Source organism: Lissotriton vulgaris, chromosome 2_1, assembly GCF_964263255.1.
Source record: "Lissotriton vulgaris chromosome 2_1, aLisVul1.2, whole genome shotgun sequence".
Classification (NCBI taxonomy): domain Eukaryota; kingdom Metazoa; phylum Chordata; class Amphibia; order Caudata; family Salamandridae; genus Lissotriton; species Lissotriton vulgaris.
In genome coordinates this window covers 2,043,242,532-2,043,259,278 of record NC_141687.1, presented here as the reverse complement: position 1 = coordinate 2,043,259,278, position 16,747 = coordinate 2,043,242,532, and the positions used below count along the sequence as shown (strand labels likewise).

Sequence of the window (16,747 nt, the reverse complement as noted above, 5' to 3'; positions counted from 1 at the left end):
TTGTGCTTTGCAAGCTGCTACTAAACTGAAATTACATGCAAATTTGACTTTGGATTTAAAGGTTCTTCCAAAGTATTAAACAACCTTATTTTTATACATATGTCACTCCCAAGGTCTACCCTAGGTGCCCCCAAGCAAATAAACGGACATTTTAAAAGAGTAGTATATGCCCCAGTGAGGGAAACACTATCAATTTTGTTTTTCCCCATTGTAGCATGTTAAGCTCCATAGGAAAACATGGGAATACTATAATACAGTGTAACTGTTGACTGGAAAACTAAAACAATATTTCAAGGACTTGGAAGATTGGTAATGATAAATCCAACAACTTGCCACTGTTGAATTTATCATAACAAATTCAGAAAAGAAGTTATAGAACTTTTTTCTGTGAGCCAAAATCCAGCCTTCTAGTAGCCTCTCCTGATTGGCCAGTCGCAACAAGCTTAGCCAAATTGCTTTGAGAAGATGATAATTGACCTCCACAGAGACAGAGGTTATCTGATGGGGGAGCTCTGCAGCTGCAGAGAACAGGCAAGCAAGGGGGCTGGGTAAATCAACATGGGCTTCAAAGAGAGAAGGACAGTAAGGAATGCCAACAAGGCATACCCCTCTTCCTGTACCCCGCAGCCAGATGGCAGCCCCAAGAGTGGAATATGCAGGAGGTCTAGAATGGGAGGGTTAAGGGAAATGTGCCACACGAGTGGGTTGGTTTAGCCAACTCTTACTGCGAAGGACAAAAAAATCTCCATCTTGAATTTTAACATGCAGTGCTTTGTGGGATGAGCAAATGTTACACTTTAGAGGAAGATGTCATGATTTTGGGTGGCACCCTGTACCTCATTGGTCAGGGGTGTCCCTTGGCTTGTTGCCCCAGAACATTGAATAAATATGTGAGAGCTGCATAGCAACTCGGATCTGCTGCCTGAAACTTCAAGGAGAAGAAGAGCTGCCCGGCTGGAACCCTGGTCTGTGCCACACAGGATTGCACTCTAAAAGACTGCTCCTGCTGCACACTTCGAAAGACAGCCCTGAGGACTTTGCCTTGCTTTAAAAAGGATTAAGGAGTGGACTCCCTAAAAGCAACAGGTTAACAGAACTCACCTGTAACATCTCCCTCAGGAAGTCCCCAACCTGGAGTGCGTACAGTGAACTTTAATGTATTTAGCTAGGTGCATTATGGGAACTGTAGTACTAACTTCTGAGGAGCAACTCAGAGATTCTGGAACCCTAGATTTGTGTTGTGGACACTATGAAAACTCAAGAGAAACTTGAGAAAGAAGTTACAGAAGTTTGAAGAAGTTTGGAGCAACTTTTAGAAAAAGCTTCATAAGGAACTGACCCGAAGTTGAGGGTCCAGCCGACTACCTCACAATGCGACCCGGCTTGGATTTCAGGTCAGTCCAGCTGAAAGGTTCAGAGCTCATGACTTCCAGGAGTTGACAGGGGGCTCTCGTGGAATCAAGCCGATGTAACCGCTGTAAATCTGGCCTGCTAGAGCAACCCGATCGACGTTGAGAGAAAATCCTCCAGAAAAGTTTATAAGTGTGAAGAAAAAAGTTTGATTGGGGCCTCCCGCTTAGTGTATTTAATGAGGGCTCCATCGTCGTCGGCCTCAAACTTTGACTTTTTCCCAGACTAGTGCGGCCAGATATCAAAAATTGGCGCTATCCTGTTTTTAAGAACTAGAAATAGTTTATTCTTTAAAAATGTATATCTCTGGGGGCGTGGCTTGACGGGCGATGATGGCGGTCGCAGCTTAGTAGAGCTCCCGCCGGCCCGAACTTCCTTGAGACATTTATCCTGGCCCCCGAGCCCGCAGAAGATCCCTGGCGAGTCTTGCTGACTCCGGAGTGTGTCCTGTTCTCTCCGGTGACGGGATCCCGCGATTCTGTCTCCGCCGGGACCCTGAAGCGCCGACGGCAGTGTGTGGCCTGGTGGCTGGCCGCGAGCCGGGGACCTCGATTTTGGTGACGCCGTGCGGCGGCTGTCGGAGCGCGGCTGAGGGTGCCATCTGTGGTGCGGATCCCGGACGTCCCTGCAGCGCTTGGACCCTGAGCCCGTGGTTGGTGCCGGGCGGGCGCCGTCGGTCCGTGAGTGGGCCCTGATTCCTCCGGTGCCGGGTTCTAGCGGCTCCATTCCCTCGGGGGCCCTGTGGCGCTGACGGCGGTCGGCGGCCTGGTAGCTGGCTGTGGGCCGGGGACCTCGATTTTGGGACAGCCGAGAGGTGGCAGTGGGCGCGCCGCTGCGAGTGGCGTCAACAGCTCAGACTTTGGCCGAGTACTTCACCCGGTGGCCACTGGTGAGTGGGGACTTTGCTGCATTCCCGGGCCACCGTTGCGTGGGGACACTGCAATATTCTTGGGCCACTGTCGCATGAGGACACTGCTGCAGCCTGGGGGCGCCGCTACATAAGGATACTGCTGAAGGTGTCCTGCCCCCTCTGGCTCCTGGAGGTACCTGTGGGCATCGTGGGGACCTGTCTGGTCCGGAGCCTTGTGTGTCGTGCCACTGGAGTCGTATTGACCCGCCGCCCCTCCTGCGCGGGCACCGGACCCGCTGTCCGAACGTGGTCCTGAGCTTCTTGTTGTGGACTCACTGCCCCGGGCCTGCTGAACCTACCTGTCCAGTCCAGTGTGCTGATCCGCTGTGTCCGTGAGTGGCCATGACCAGGGGTGGCGGAGGGGGCCCGCCCAAGCAGGGCCCCATGGACAAGTTTGCCGGGCCCAGTGGTGGCGCCGGGGCGTCTGGTGGAGGTGGCGGATCAGGGCCGGACAACGCTGCAATCCTGGCGGCCATTACCCAATCCCGGGACATGCTGGACGCCAAAATAGGGGCGGTGGGAGCGGATGTTACACTGCTTCGCCAGGACCTCCGGAACGCAGTGGCGAGGATCACTGAGACTGAATCTCGAGTATCGGTGACCGAAACAGACATTGGCGCCCTAAAGAAACGAATGGCGGAGGTGGAGTGCGTCCAGAAGACGCTTGCGGCCCGCGTGGAGGATGCCGAAGGGCGCGCACGGAGAAATAACCTCCGCTTCATTGGCTTTCCGGAGCGGTGCGAGAAAGATGGCATGGAGCGTTTCCTGACTCACTGGCTGGAGAGCTGGGTCCCCGAGGGGACGCTGTCGGCGTGTTTTGTGATTGAACGGGCGCACAGGGCCCTGACTCAGCGGCCGCCTGAGGGGGAACGTCCTCGGCCGGTCATTGCTCGGCTGCTGAACTATCATGACCGGGATGCCATACTGCGGGAGGCGAGGACCAAGGGCTCGCTTACATATGAGAATCATGCCATAATGATCTTCCCGGACTACACGAAAATGGTTCAGCAGCAGCGACAATCCTTTGTGGCCGCCAAGGCTAAGTTGCGGGGCCTGAAGCTTCAATACTCTCTCCTGTACCCGGCCCGCCTGCGGGTAGTACACCAGTCCCGGACACACTTCTTCGATACACCCGAGGAGGTTTTTCGTTGGACCGATGAGACGGTGCGACTTCGGCCCCATGCCCAGCCGGGGCTGGATCCTGGCGGGTCCCAGAGATCATCACCGGAGCGGACGGACCGCACCAACCGGAAAGGACGGCATCGAAGGTCCAGGTCTAAGAAACGGTCAGCTTCCGCCAGTGCGACGCAGACGAACGGCACAATTGACTCTGAACACTCTGATGCTGGCAGTTGAACCCTGGTGGTGCCTGGCTGTTGGTGTTGCCCGAAATGGACCGACTGGTGAGACTGTTCCATGTGACTTTGCCTGAGCTTCTCTGTATGCTTCTAAAACACTCTGAGGCTCTGGGTAGAGCCACTGCGGGGCTCGGGTGGCGGCTTTTATGGGCCTTAGACCCTCACGAGTAGTGGGTGTTGTTGGGGGGGTGGTGAGTGAGTGTTGATGGGGGTGTTGGGATCCATTGGTATGGTGGGGCTTGGGTTCTCTGTTCTGGACCCAGGTCTCTCCATGCCGCGACAGATACTTCACTGTTTTCTGAGGTATTGGGGTGGGGGGTGTGGGGTGCAGGGGGGGGTTGTTTTATTGTTGGGGGTTGGGGAGGTCGGGGCCGGAGGTGGCCAGGTAGGTTTTGGGGTACTGGGTGTTCGGGTTGGGAGGGTGGGACCACACGTGTCTTTGGCTTTTGATTTTGTTGCTTTGTGGGGTGTGCCAGGGTGGGGCGGGGGGCCGGATGCTGGACACTGTCTTAATTATGGCTGATACTGCGACTGTACCTCCTCAAAAGACCCTGCGTGTTGTGACGTGGAATGTGAGGGGTATTCTGGACAAAATCAAGCGTGGGGCTGTGCTGCGTTGGGGGAAAAGAGAGATGGTAGATGTGCTGCTGCTTCAAGAGACTCACATGCTGGGCTCTAAGGCCCTTAGCCTCCAGAGGTTCGGGTTTCAGCAGGTGTACCATGCGGGCTTTACGAGGGGTTCTAGGGGGGTGGCTACCTTAGTACACCGCAGGTTGGCTTATGTGCATGACAAGCAGTGGATTGATCCTCAGGGCCGATATATTTTCATCAAAGGCCGGTTGGGTACTGAACAGGTGGTTTTTGGTAGCGTATATGCCCCCCCCCCTCTGCAGTGGGCTTTGTCTGAGCTGCTATTCGCGCTATGGGATGAGATTCCGGAGGTCCTCACCATGGTGGGGGGCGACTGGAACGAGGTTATGGATGTTGGCCTGGATCGTCTGAGGCGGGTGCCTGTGGTGTCGGATCCCCCCCCCACTATTGCTCCCACCAAATTGCGTGCGACTGCGAGTGGCCTGGGCTGGGTTGATGTATGGCGGCACTTTCATCCTGCTGTGCGTGAATTCACGTATGTGTCGGCGGTGCATGGGTCCTTCTCGAGACTGGACTATCTGTTTGTGCCGGGTGCCTGTCTGAGTCGGGTCAAGGATGCTATGATACTTCCCAGAGGCCTGTCTGATCACTCCCCCGTCCTAGCTACCATGACCCTCCCCTCCACGAGACAGCCGTTTCGATGGCGGATGTCCTCTTGGCAGCTGCAGCGGCCTGAGTATGTGCATCACCTGCGTGAGGCGATTGATCATTTCTGGCGCGAGAACTTGGTTGGAGATGTGAGTGCAGTGGTGGTGTGGGAGGCGCTGAAACCCACGCTTCGGGCGTGGATATAGCTTGGTGCGTGGCTGCTCGACGAAAACATCGGGAGGCCATTGTGACCGCCGCGGCCCGCGTGGAGGAGCTGGAGCAGCGTGGCCGGCTTGGGAGCGACGAGGGCATTGTGAGGCAGCTCTTGCAGGCCCAGCAAGCATACGCCTCTGTTCTTTATGAGGAAGCCCGGCAGGCGTGGCTCGCCACGCGCAGCAGGGTGTATCAGTGGGGCGACAAGTCCTGTACTATGCTGCATAGATTGTGCCAGGCGACCTTCCAGCCCCTAGTGTTGCCGGGCCTTACCGCAGATGACGGTTCGGTCATGACCGACCCGGACTTGCTGGCGGCTAGCTTTGCCCGTTACTACGAGGCGCAATACGCTCCCCGGGATCGTTTAGAGGCGAGCGAGATCTCCGCGTATCTTGACGACCTACTGCCGCAAGCCGTCCCCGATGAGACCAGAACCGCACTGGACGCCCCGCTTACGGCTGAGGAGCTCGGAGAGGCCCTTGGTCAACTGAATACGGGTAAGGCGCCCGGCCCGAGTGGCTACCCAAGTGAATTCTACAAAAAGTTTCACGTCCAGCTGGGGCCCCACTATCGCTGTGCTCTGGAGGAGGCGCGGGCTCGGGGAGAGCTGCCCCCAGATTGGCGACATGCAGAAATCGTGGTATTTTTGAAGCCGGGCAGGGCACCAGACCGGCATGACTCGTACAGGCCGATTTCCCTCCTCAACATTGAGGCCAAGGTTCTGGCTAAGGCCTTGGCAAACCGCCTCCTGCCCCACGTTGCTGACCTAGTTCACCCCGATCAGGCTGGATTCATGCCTCGCAGGGCCACTCGACATAATATTCGGCGGGCGCAGGCGGCGGTGGATGCTATGGGTGCTAGAGATGAGCAGGCGGCACTCCTCCTAGCGGACATGGACCGAGCCTTTGATTCGGTGAGCTGGGCATATCTGTTCACACTGTTGGCCCGCCTCAACCTGGGGCCGGTCTTCCTGTTGTACATTCGTCTCCTCTACACCAACGTTACGGCCTCGGTCCGCGTGGCCGGTGCTACCTCTGGGCGCTTCCATGTGGGTCGTGGTACTCGGCAGGGTTGCCCGCTGTCCCCGTACCTGTTTGCCCTCGCCATGGAACCTCTGGCGTCGCGGATACGAGCGGATGACCGGATGCGCGGTTTCGTTTGGAATGAGGATCTGGTGGATAGGATTGCACTGTATGCGGATGACGTCCTCCTCTTCCTTACGGAACTACGGCGATCAGGTCCCCGAGTTCTGGAAATCATGCGGGAGTTTGGCGGGGTCTCGGGCCTTCACCTTAACCTGAATAAATCGACCCTGTGGGTGCTGGGCGGTGGTGTGGTTGCTGACCCCTGGGCTGCTGAGTTGCGAGTGGCCTCGGATGGCCTAAAGTATCTGGGAGTTTTTCTCTCGGAGTCGCGGGCCGTGGCCTGGGCGCGTGGAGTCTTGCCGGTGTGGGAGCGGGTTCAGGCTGATGTCAAGACCTGGGCTAGAATGCCGCTTACTATCTTTGGGAGATCGGCCATCTTCAAGATGGTGGCGCTTCCGCGGCTCCTGTACCAAATCCAGAACTTCCCATACCCCATTGGCCTGGAGTGGTTCCGTCAGGTTAACTCGGTGCTGGGCCGCTTCCTGTGGGGTGGTGGTGCGGCCAGAGTGGCGTGGAAGACGTGCTTTCTGTCCACATACAGTGGTGGCCTGGCCCCCTCGGACCTCCTCTCTTACTACCAGGCTTCCCACCTGCTGGTCCTAAATGATTGGTGGTATGGTGATAGAAGAGACCCGGCTTATGCCCTGGAACGGTTGCTCATGGGCGACCACACGCTCCATACAATTCTTTATTCCGCTCGCTTACGTCGTGGATTGCCATCGGTCACCGGAGTGGTCTTTGCGGTGTGGCGACAGTCATTGCGCCGCATGGGATGGTGGGGCAGGTTGACGGCTGAGACGCCGCTTTGGCACAATGGTTTGCTCCCGGAGCTGGCGGCCCTAACCGGGTTTGAGGGTTGGGAGACCAATGGGATTACTCAGCTGGGCCAGGTTGTGTCGGGCACCACCCTCAAATCCTTCGAGGAGCTCGGTGCAGAGTTCCAAATGCCTCAGTCCCAGTTCTTCCGCTACCTCCAGCTGCGCCATGCCCTCGCCCCGAGCATCGCCGGTCTCGACTCCCTGCCGGAATTTAGTCCAGTAGAGGCCAAGGTATTTATGGGGGACCTGGGGGACAGGAAGGTCTCTAGGATCTACCAGACACTTGTAATTCATTGCTCCTCCACCCTACACTCCCTTTGGGAGGCGTGGGAAGTGGATGTGGGCCCCCTTGATGACGACGATTGGAGGGAGGCACTGGAATCCCCACGTGGAACCGCCATTGCGATCCGGCTAATCCAATTCAAATATCTGCATCGTGCCTATTATACCCGTGAGCGGTTGTGGAAGGCTGGGTTGATTGCGTCCTCGGAATGCCTGCGCTGTGGAGTGGTGCCTGCCTCTCTGGTGCATACGGTGTGGTCGTGTGGCCGATTGACTGGGTTCTGGAGGGGCGTGTGGAGTTGTCTGGCTGAGGTCCTGGGCTGGGATCTTCCCCGTACCCGCCGGCTGGGCCTCTTGCATATCATGGAAGGGATTGGTGGTAATGTTTATAAGCGCCACTTGTTGCTATTGGGGCTGGTCGTGGCTAAGCGGGACCTGGCCCGAGCGTGGAAGTCGGTGAGGGCTCCCCCCTTGTCGGCGTGGAAGGCTGGGCTGGATTATTTCATGGGTCTGGAGGGACCGATCTTTGAGGCGAGGGGGTGTCCGCGCAAACACTACAAAATTTGGAAGCGTTGGGCCGACTACCGTGGTCTGTCCTTGGACCCCCCGGCGGAGCAGGAGGAGGACATCTGATCGCAGTGACAATCTTGGTCCGCAGCAGTAACGCCCTGGTGGAATTACACCCACATATGACTCTTCCCTGTTGCTATATGTACACGTGTGGTAGGGGGGGTTGTGGGGGGGGGGGTTCTTAGAATGGGGGGGAGGTAGCGTTGGGGGTTAGGGTAGGGTTTTGGGGAATCTCTATACTAAGCCTATTCTGAATCTGCTCTATTATTTGCTGCCTGTGTAATTGCTGTACTGATTTTGTTGTGGTGTTCTCGATGTGTGGAGATGCCACATTTGTGATGATCATTTGCTTAATAAAATTGGTTGTGAAAAAAAAATGTATATCTCTGGTTCCCTATATTGGATTTTCGTCATTTTGGTGTCATTTTAATCATAAAAGTATTTCCTATTTCTATCATTTGGTTCTGTATTTTTTGTGTGTGTTGTGTCTTACTTATTTAATGTACTGGTGATTTTAAATGCTTCACAAACCTGTCGTTGACAGCTACCAACGGTTGAGCAAGGGAATAAGTTATTGAGACACTGTCTGGACCTAATATTGCGTTGGTGGCCTTGTTGCTAGCGGTAGGTGCCTACTTACCCCTACTAATAATTCACCTTCCAACAAGGCCCCACATTTTTGCAGGGGTTTTCACAGCGATAATTTTGACTTTAGTCCAATCTTTAGAACATAGGATTTCTTTCCAGACTTCCACCTCAAGGAACACAATCTCTACACATCACACTGATTTTACATGTTTCAAAAAGGTAACATATTTGTGGGACGTATGCTAATGACACACTATTGTAAAGCCATGATTATGATGATGAGGGCATACATGAGTGAGGTTGGGGTTCAGCAGTGGCCCTTATGAGCTGAAGCATAGTGTCACCACACATCATTTGGTAGAACATAAAAAGCATGTATACAACCCAGACCAAAGTCTTCAAAGCAGTGTGATGACATGCATACTCATTCTGCATGTTCATTTTGCAAATACGGCCTGGCCTGTGGTGTTTTGCACGATGGGTACTATATTCTACCAAAGTGGGCTTGCTCACAGCAGGAGAGCGCATGGCACTGATTTATCTAGTATGGCCCACAGACTTCAACTACTGTGTCACAACAAGCATATTTCTTTTGCCTGGGAAAGCACTTAGGATCAGAACTGTTAAAAGGAACAAGAGAGATGTGAGAATACTAGTGACGGCTGTTTCATGTAGATTTCCACAGTTTCACTTATGTTGTTCCTATAAGTATGTGCATGTATGTGTATAAGAGTATGTATAGTGTGTGTATGTATCTTTGTGGTATTTGAGTAGCTCAAACCCAGCCAAAGGGATGTGCAACTCTTTCCTAAATTGGAGCAGCATTGGGGCAGTCCTGATTAGTACAAGGATGTTTTTCCAGATACTGTGTACATAGATGGAAAAGGCTTGGTGATTTGCTTATTTATTTATTAATTTACACTGCTTGGTCTGCATTCTGATAATTCCCTGGCTGCAGTTGAGCCTAAACCAGCAGAAATGGTATGCTTGTTGGCAAGATAAGGGGGTGTGCTGCCTGTGATCTTGGCCATTTTCCTAGCTGAATAGCAATGGCGCACTGCATATCACTCAGTCGAGATTACAGTAGTAGGAAGTTAAGGGTGATGGTTCCTATTATGTAAATGTCTTCCTAGTGGCATGATGTTTCTAAGTCTTTGAGCATAAATGATCTCTGAGAAGGATTGTCTTACCAACACACACGCGGCCATCAAGGCCAACGGCTAGGCCAGGGAAACATTCGCATCTGAAGGAGCCATCAGTATTCACGCAGTGGCCATTCATGCAGATTCCGGAAATCTCACATTCATCGATATCTGTTGGAAAGGAATAAATGAACTCAGCATTAGTATACATGGAGAACACACGGAACCATAATTTGTGCCAAACCCCAGACACATTATACCAGCAAATGACAGGTTTTTCAAAAAATATATTTTTATTGGTTTGCAGGATCAGATGTCATGAAATAATGGCAGATCTTGTAACATCACACATTGATACATGCAGTCTGTTTTTCTTTACTTGGTATTGAAACATACAACAAATCTTTCCCCTTCTTTTTGTTACCCTCCCTCCCCCCCAACAGGCAAAAGGTCTACGATTCGATCAGTCATTTCAACAGTTGTATAGATGAGAAAGGCATAGCTGAGTGACATGTGAAACATGTGTCACTCCTATGGTTGAACGGTTTTGCATATTATCTCATGATCTGGTCCTATTTCATCTTATGTATATTCTTTATCTGATACATAACATAAACATTTTGGATGCATTTTTATTTACTGGGGTGCATTAAGTTGCGTAGGTGTCACCCTGAGTATACCAACTCTGCTGTCATCTGTCTCCATGCTCTTAAGTCATCCTCCAGCCTATTATCACTTCTGATCTGTTTCAGTCTAACTTTCTCGGCCGTAGCCCATTCCATCATGTCTCGTAACCATTCCCTGAACAACGGTGGAGATGGGTTTAACCATCTAATAGCTATGCGGTGTTTCGCTAGTACCAGTCCTAGGTTCAAGAATTTATGGCTCAGTTTTTTTTATTGTTGCAGGTAATAGTCCCAGTAGTAGTTCCTTTGGGTCACTCCCCAACTCCCACTCTGCTGCTCATGTGAGTTTGTCCAGTATCTCCTGCTAGTACGTCACGGTCTTAATATATGCCCATTCCCAAACCACATGATAAAAGTCTGCTTCGGGGTTTCTACAGCGTGTCCATTCATCTGGTCTGGTGGGGTAGATATTGTGTAGTGTTTTGGGGGTAAGCTATAGTTGATACTAGAAAATGACAGTTGTTTGTAATTGTGCTCCTAATATCCCACAGTAACAGATGAAGAAAGTTGTCATTGCCTCTGTTTCAGATACAACAGGAATTTTCTATCCACAATTTAGGTTTTAGGCACTTATGCATCGAATTGAGTGAATCAAGTATCCTTGTTTAGGGATATAATAAACTGAATTCTTTGTGAATTATTAGTATCATGGGACCCTGTGCAAAAACAGAACTAGTCCTCTTGCTCTTATCTGCATCGCCAACTCCTCCCAAATCCTATACTTCTAAAGACAATCTAGCACTCCAAGCGAGAGGCCTTCAAAGTTATGAAGCAACAAGTAACCCAAAGTTCAAAGTGGAAAACCTCCCACCACCCCAGAAGAGGTCACATTTTTAGTGAAAGTCTGTTGCTCAGAGACTCTCTGGCATATTTAGAAAAACACAAGAAACCGCTCCAAAATGTCTTGGTCTGCAGGCCTGTAATTGGAAGCAATATAAGTGAATTCTTGTGGGTGGGTTAGAGAACTGGCTTCATCATACTCAGGGAGTTGCTGTGCTGGAAGCTCCTATTAAATTTCATTGGCTTCGTTTGTCTGTACCCTGCTACGACCTACAACTCTAAACATCTGTCTGTGCACTAATGGTTTCTCCTGCATGGCTTTCTGTTTCTGTGCCTGCTTATATTTCACTTGCTATTCTGTAGATTGCAGGTCCAAACAACTTTCCACATGCTACTTTGCGAGTGTATGATTTACATGACATCATAATATACGCATTGTGAAATGAAAAACGTGGGCAACACTCTGGCAGGACGTCATAGCTACGACTGTATGATTGTAGGCGGCTAGATATAGAGAAGAAAAGTCTAACTTCCCACACTAATGTCTTATTGTGTACCTGCACATCACCATTTTGCACTCCTGAGTAGGCTTTATGTATGCCAGTGTGAGGTAGCTCTCACAAACAAAGAGGTCTTTATCTTCTGAGGCCCTCAATCAATCACATTTCAATAACTCAAAATCCGCCAGTTCAAATTTCATAAAAAGCAAACAATGCATATTCACTGCCCAGCACGTTCAGTTTTACTTTACATGCCAGTGACGTGCCTGGATGCAGTGACAGTACTAGCAGTGGGGCAGTATGTTGGCTTTCTTTCTGGGTGTCAGTAGAGTCACTTAGTGCCCACCCTGCATCACTCCAAGTTTTGCAGAGGTCATGGCAACGTGCATATGACCTCTGTCCGCCCAGCAGCCATGGGCAGTTTGCTGCTGACAAGGGCATCCAACTTGTGGTCCACATTGACTAAAGGCAAAGTTTGTAATGTGGTCAAGGTAGTTTCGTGATTACTATAGACCATAGCAGAAAGATGCTTTCTGCGGGAAAGTGCAGCACATTCTACATGTAGTAATGATGGCCCCTGAAGCTCTTTCTCAACCTTGAAGGATGGCTTACTTCTCAGACTTGCCCTAGAAACAGGATGAATCACTGTGATTTGGCCCAGTCTCCTTTTTGCCACGTGGATCGAGGTGGTTAAATGTGTTGAGCCGTGGGTTCCATGACCTGTCACCTCTTGGTCACAGATTGTAATCTGCTTGATGTCACAGTTTAGAGATCTGTATTACCACCTAGTGATTTGTTTGTCAGACTATAGCAAAGGGTCTGATGGCCTGACTCCAGTTTCCTATGGACAGATTTTGACTTCATACAAAACCACCACTTAATGGGAGAGAGGGAGAGAGGAAGAGAGAGACAGAGAATCCTCATTGGCAATAGAATAGACTCCGGTTTCCATAAGGGATACATATTCTATCTTCCTCACGCCATCGTGGTCCACACTCTCTGGGGTGAGTCCAGGGAAGTGACTTCTGTGGTCCAGCCCCCACAATACAGGTTGTGGTAACCGGTGGATGCAGGAGTTTTACTGTCCTGAATGAGTATATATAGAAGTAAAAAATTCCGAAAAGTGGGCATGTCAATGCACTAAAATAATCTGATGACTTTCATATTACTCAAGGGTAATGTTCTGATGTCTTGATTTACCACTATGGCATAGTAGTCTTACTGTGTCTTTCTTACTGTGTCCCATGCACTGATGGAGGAACATACTCCCTCTAAACATTTGACTATATTTCAGTATTCGGAAGGCTAAGCACATTAGTGTGAAATGATATTTTAATAGCTGTGCATTATAGGTTATGCAACATGGTGAGGAATAAGCATATTCACATTGGCCAACTTCCAGATGGCTGGAAATTCAGCTGTGTGTGAGCATTCGGAGGGGTGGGCCTATTACTGTGGCATAATGTTCTGACAGCTCTGCATATTACACTGTGATACACAATTCTGATAGATGAGTTTAATACTGCGACCCAGTGCTATGATTGCTGAACATATTACAATGGGATGATATATTCTAATCGTGGTACATATAACTCTGGCTCAATATGGTTCTATATTCTGATATATGGGCATATACCTTTGCTACAATAATAATATCGCACGTTTACTACTGCGGCATGATATTCTATCTGGTATGCTCATTACTCGTCCAAAAAGCTCTGATAAATGTCCCTTTCAGTTTATTCAGCTTATTGTGCTGTCAGAATAAGTTAATGGCCCAATCATGTTTGTGGCATAACTTTCAGGTGACTTAGAAGCATATTTATGTAAGTTTTGTGTCGCCCTAGTGCCACGCATAGGGACTCAAGGGTAACGCAAAACCTACGTCGGATTTATCAAGCCATGGAAGGCCACCTTGGATAAATCCAGAGTAACGCAACACAGCGTGAATCGCTGCTTTGCATTACTCTGCCCCCTGGGAGGCGATCCATGGGTGGAGCGTGGGTGTTCTCATACAGCCCCCGATGGATTTAGGTGCATTTCTAAATTTAACAATACTGTTCAATCTGGAATGCGTCGAAATGGTCACCTTCCCACGTGGGGCATAACGAGGCAAAATATCTTTATTTCTCCTTGTTACTTCCTCTTCTGCAGCACACGTAGAAAGAGAAAATGCATCTCAGGATTGTATTTGTGCAGGAAGGTATCCATTCCTGCACATGGTGCAAGGGGGCCTACGTTGGTGCGAGGCAGCAGAATGTGCGCCAGTGCTGGGAAAAGACAGGAATGCGCCATATACGGTTAAGCGCAGTGCATTCCTGCACTTTCCCTATCATTCAGCGCAGTTAGGTGAGTTGCTGCGAGATAATTTAATACATATACCCCTATGCACATTGCAAAGTAGAGCAGGATTTAGTGTCCTAGCTGTGAGTGGCTTCCCCAAAGAAGCCCTCGATTTAATGAGCACATCATCTGACCCACATGACGAGTTTACATGCTGATGTGAAGCTCGTGACACAGACAAATGTAGCCCCTGCAGCAGGGGGCCCCCATTCAGCCAAGGGCCAATGAATATCTATAAGATATTTGCGACTCAGTGGCCCTTATCCCACCGTACAGGGGGCATCATTTTCCATTACCCCACTGATGAGAGACATGGGAACTTTTGTGTTGATGTGGAGTACAAGCTCCTGACCCTAACATTCCTCAAGACTCCCGAGGTGCTTTACAATACGTGTTATTTACAAAAACGTGAGTGATTTGGACTATGTGGCTTTCCTCTTCACATTAGCATCGGCGTTTTTCTTATGCCGATTTGTTTCATTTGAATCTCTTAATTTTTTTATTATTCTTGAATTGTATTATAAGATATTAAAAGTACAAGAAGATTGCAGGGGAGTCTGAAAGTCTCTACAAATTATAACCGTTCCTGACTCGGATGAAATATTCTGTAAAAGGAAAGAAAAGGAAGTGAGGCCTACATTTTGTTTCAAGGAAAAATGCTTCATACTTTAGGAAATGAATATTTCACAAGTCAAAATTTTAACTCGTACATGAATCCATATTTGACATTTTTTTACCTTAAAAGGGCAAACCCAGTAAAGAACCTCAGTGATATGCTTATGTGTATCATTTGATTCAAAAGGCCGCTCATGCGGTATGCGGATTTATGACATAAATTCTACCTTAAAATAGAAGTCCCATTTAAGTAAATGCTCAGAAGTCATTTAAGTTTAGGCTTCAGGCTTTGCTTGAGACATCACGATGTTTAGAAAAACATAGAGATTAGCTAAAATATACACTGCATTGAGGAAGGCCATGTGGAAACATCAGGATCATAGCCCTGTGAAGCATTACGCACTAAGGTACGGGGCAGACGCCCCATGTAGCTGCCCTTAGTCCTTGAAAAAAAGATGTAGACAGATTAAATACAGTGCTCGGTATCACTCCAGTGCCAGGGCTCTGCTATAGTCAGTGCTTTAAATGGGCCGGTACTCACCGGTACGGAGTACCGGCACTTCTTAGATTTGTCAGTCTGAGTACCGGCACTTCTCTTCTGCCAGAGGAGAGTACCGGTACTCATGACAAGGGAGGTCACTGGCTGAGAGTGCGAATGAGAAGGTGGGGACGTTTCTGTCAGCCAAGGCGCCACTTCTGTAGCCCCCATCTGAGCCCCTGCTGAGCTAATCGGCAGGGCTCACTTGAATAATGTGAGGTGCTCACGGTCACGCTGTGCTAGACAAAGCAGGGTGGAGATTCATTTTACCTGCTAGTGTGCGCGTGTGATTTTCAAAGCGCAGCACTTCAGAAAGTGAAAAGTACTTTAAACATATACATTTTAGCAGTGGCAAGGGCGGCGATTCTCACACTTTCTGTACTTTCTGGATCAGAGGGTTAATGCCCAGACAATGCGATGGAAGAGGCTGAGCGCTAATCTAACAGCGTTCTGTACTGAGAAACGAACCTTCCTAAAAAAAAATGTCTCAATTACCCAGTGTGCCTGCATTTGTATGACTGGTTTTGTAAGGAAAACGCGCGAGAGAGAGAGAATCAAGGCATGCTCAGGAGGTATTTTAAGGAAAATGGGTGGCACGTTGTGTGTACATGTCTGTGGTGACAAAGGTTCATGAATAACGTAGTAGGGAATGTTGGTGGGTGAGTGAGTGGATGGATGAGTGAGCTAGGGTGGATGTATTGATGGATGGAAGAGTGAATGGATGTATGGGTGAAAGAGGGTGGATGATTGGATAAAAGGGCGGATGATGGATGTGTAAGTGAAAGATTGGATGGATGGATGGATGGATGGATGGATGGATGGATGGGTGGATGAATGAAAGTGAGGGAGGATGGATGAAAGGGTGGATGATGTATGAGTAAAAGGAGGTATTGAGTGGATGGTATAAAGGAGTGAAAGGGTTGATGGATAGATGAGCAAAAGGATTGATGGATGAGTGAAAGAGTGGATAAAGAGATGGATGAGTGAAAGGATGAATGGATATGTTTAAGGATGGATGGATAGGTTTGGATATGAAGGGTGGACAGACGGAATGGTTAAAAACTGAATGATGGATGAAAAACCGAATAGATGACAGAATGTAAAGGGTAAATGGTGGACATCAGCAGGTAAATGGTAGGATGAAAGGATGACTGTATAGATCGATGGAAGAGATACCTTCTAGGGGGAGTCATGATGATTTGCTTCATTTGCTAGTTGCCATAAGAGCATTGGTTTGATGTGGGGTTATTTTCAGTTTCTTCCTACTCACATGCTCAAAAATATATAGTATTGTGCCAAACATCATCAATTAACAGTATGGCATTAAGAAGGTGCAACTATTGCAAAAAAAGGAAAAGTTAACATATTATCGCATTTCTCTTTCATTTTGTATGATGAGTTAACCTGCTTTGTTTATATAAACACATTTATCATGGGCTTTGGTGTGTGCTGCAACTATTATGGAAGTTATTAATTATCATTATGTCTTGCCCTTAGCCCCGCCCCTAGCTCCGCCCAGCCCCACCCACTCACTACAACTCTAGCTCATTTTAAAGAGTACCTGCACTTATTTTTTCCCATTTAAAGCACTGGCTATAGTGTCTGAGGCT

The 16,747-nt window shown here is 49.4% G+C and overlaps 1 protein-coding gene across 1 annotated transcript in view; it reads right to left on the bottom strand.

Annotated features, from left to right (window-relative positions):
• FBN1 (fibrillin 1) overlaps positions 1–16,747 on the bottom strand; it is a 622,956-nt gene that overhangs the window by 234,557 nt on the left and 371,652 nt on the right. Inside the window, exon 15 of the mRNA XM_086958277.1 lies at positions 9,724–9,846. Within this exon, the coding sequence (XP_086814403.1) occupies positions 9,724–9,846 (123 nt within the window). The remainder of the gene's footprint in view (positions 1–9,723; positions 9,847–16,747) is intronic.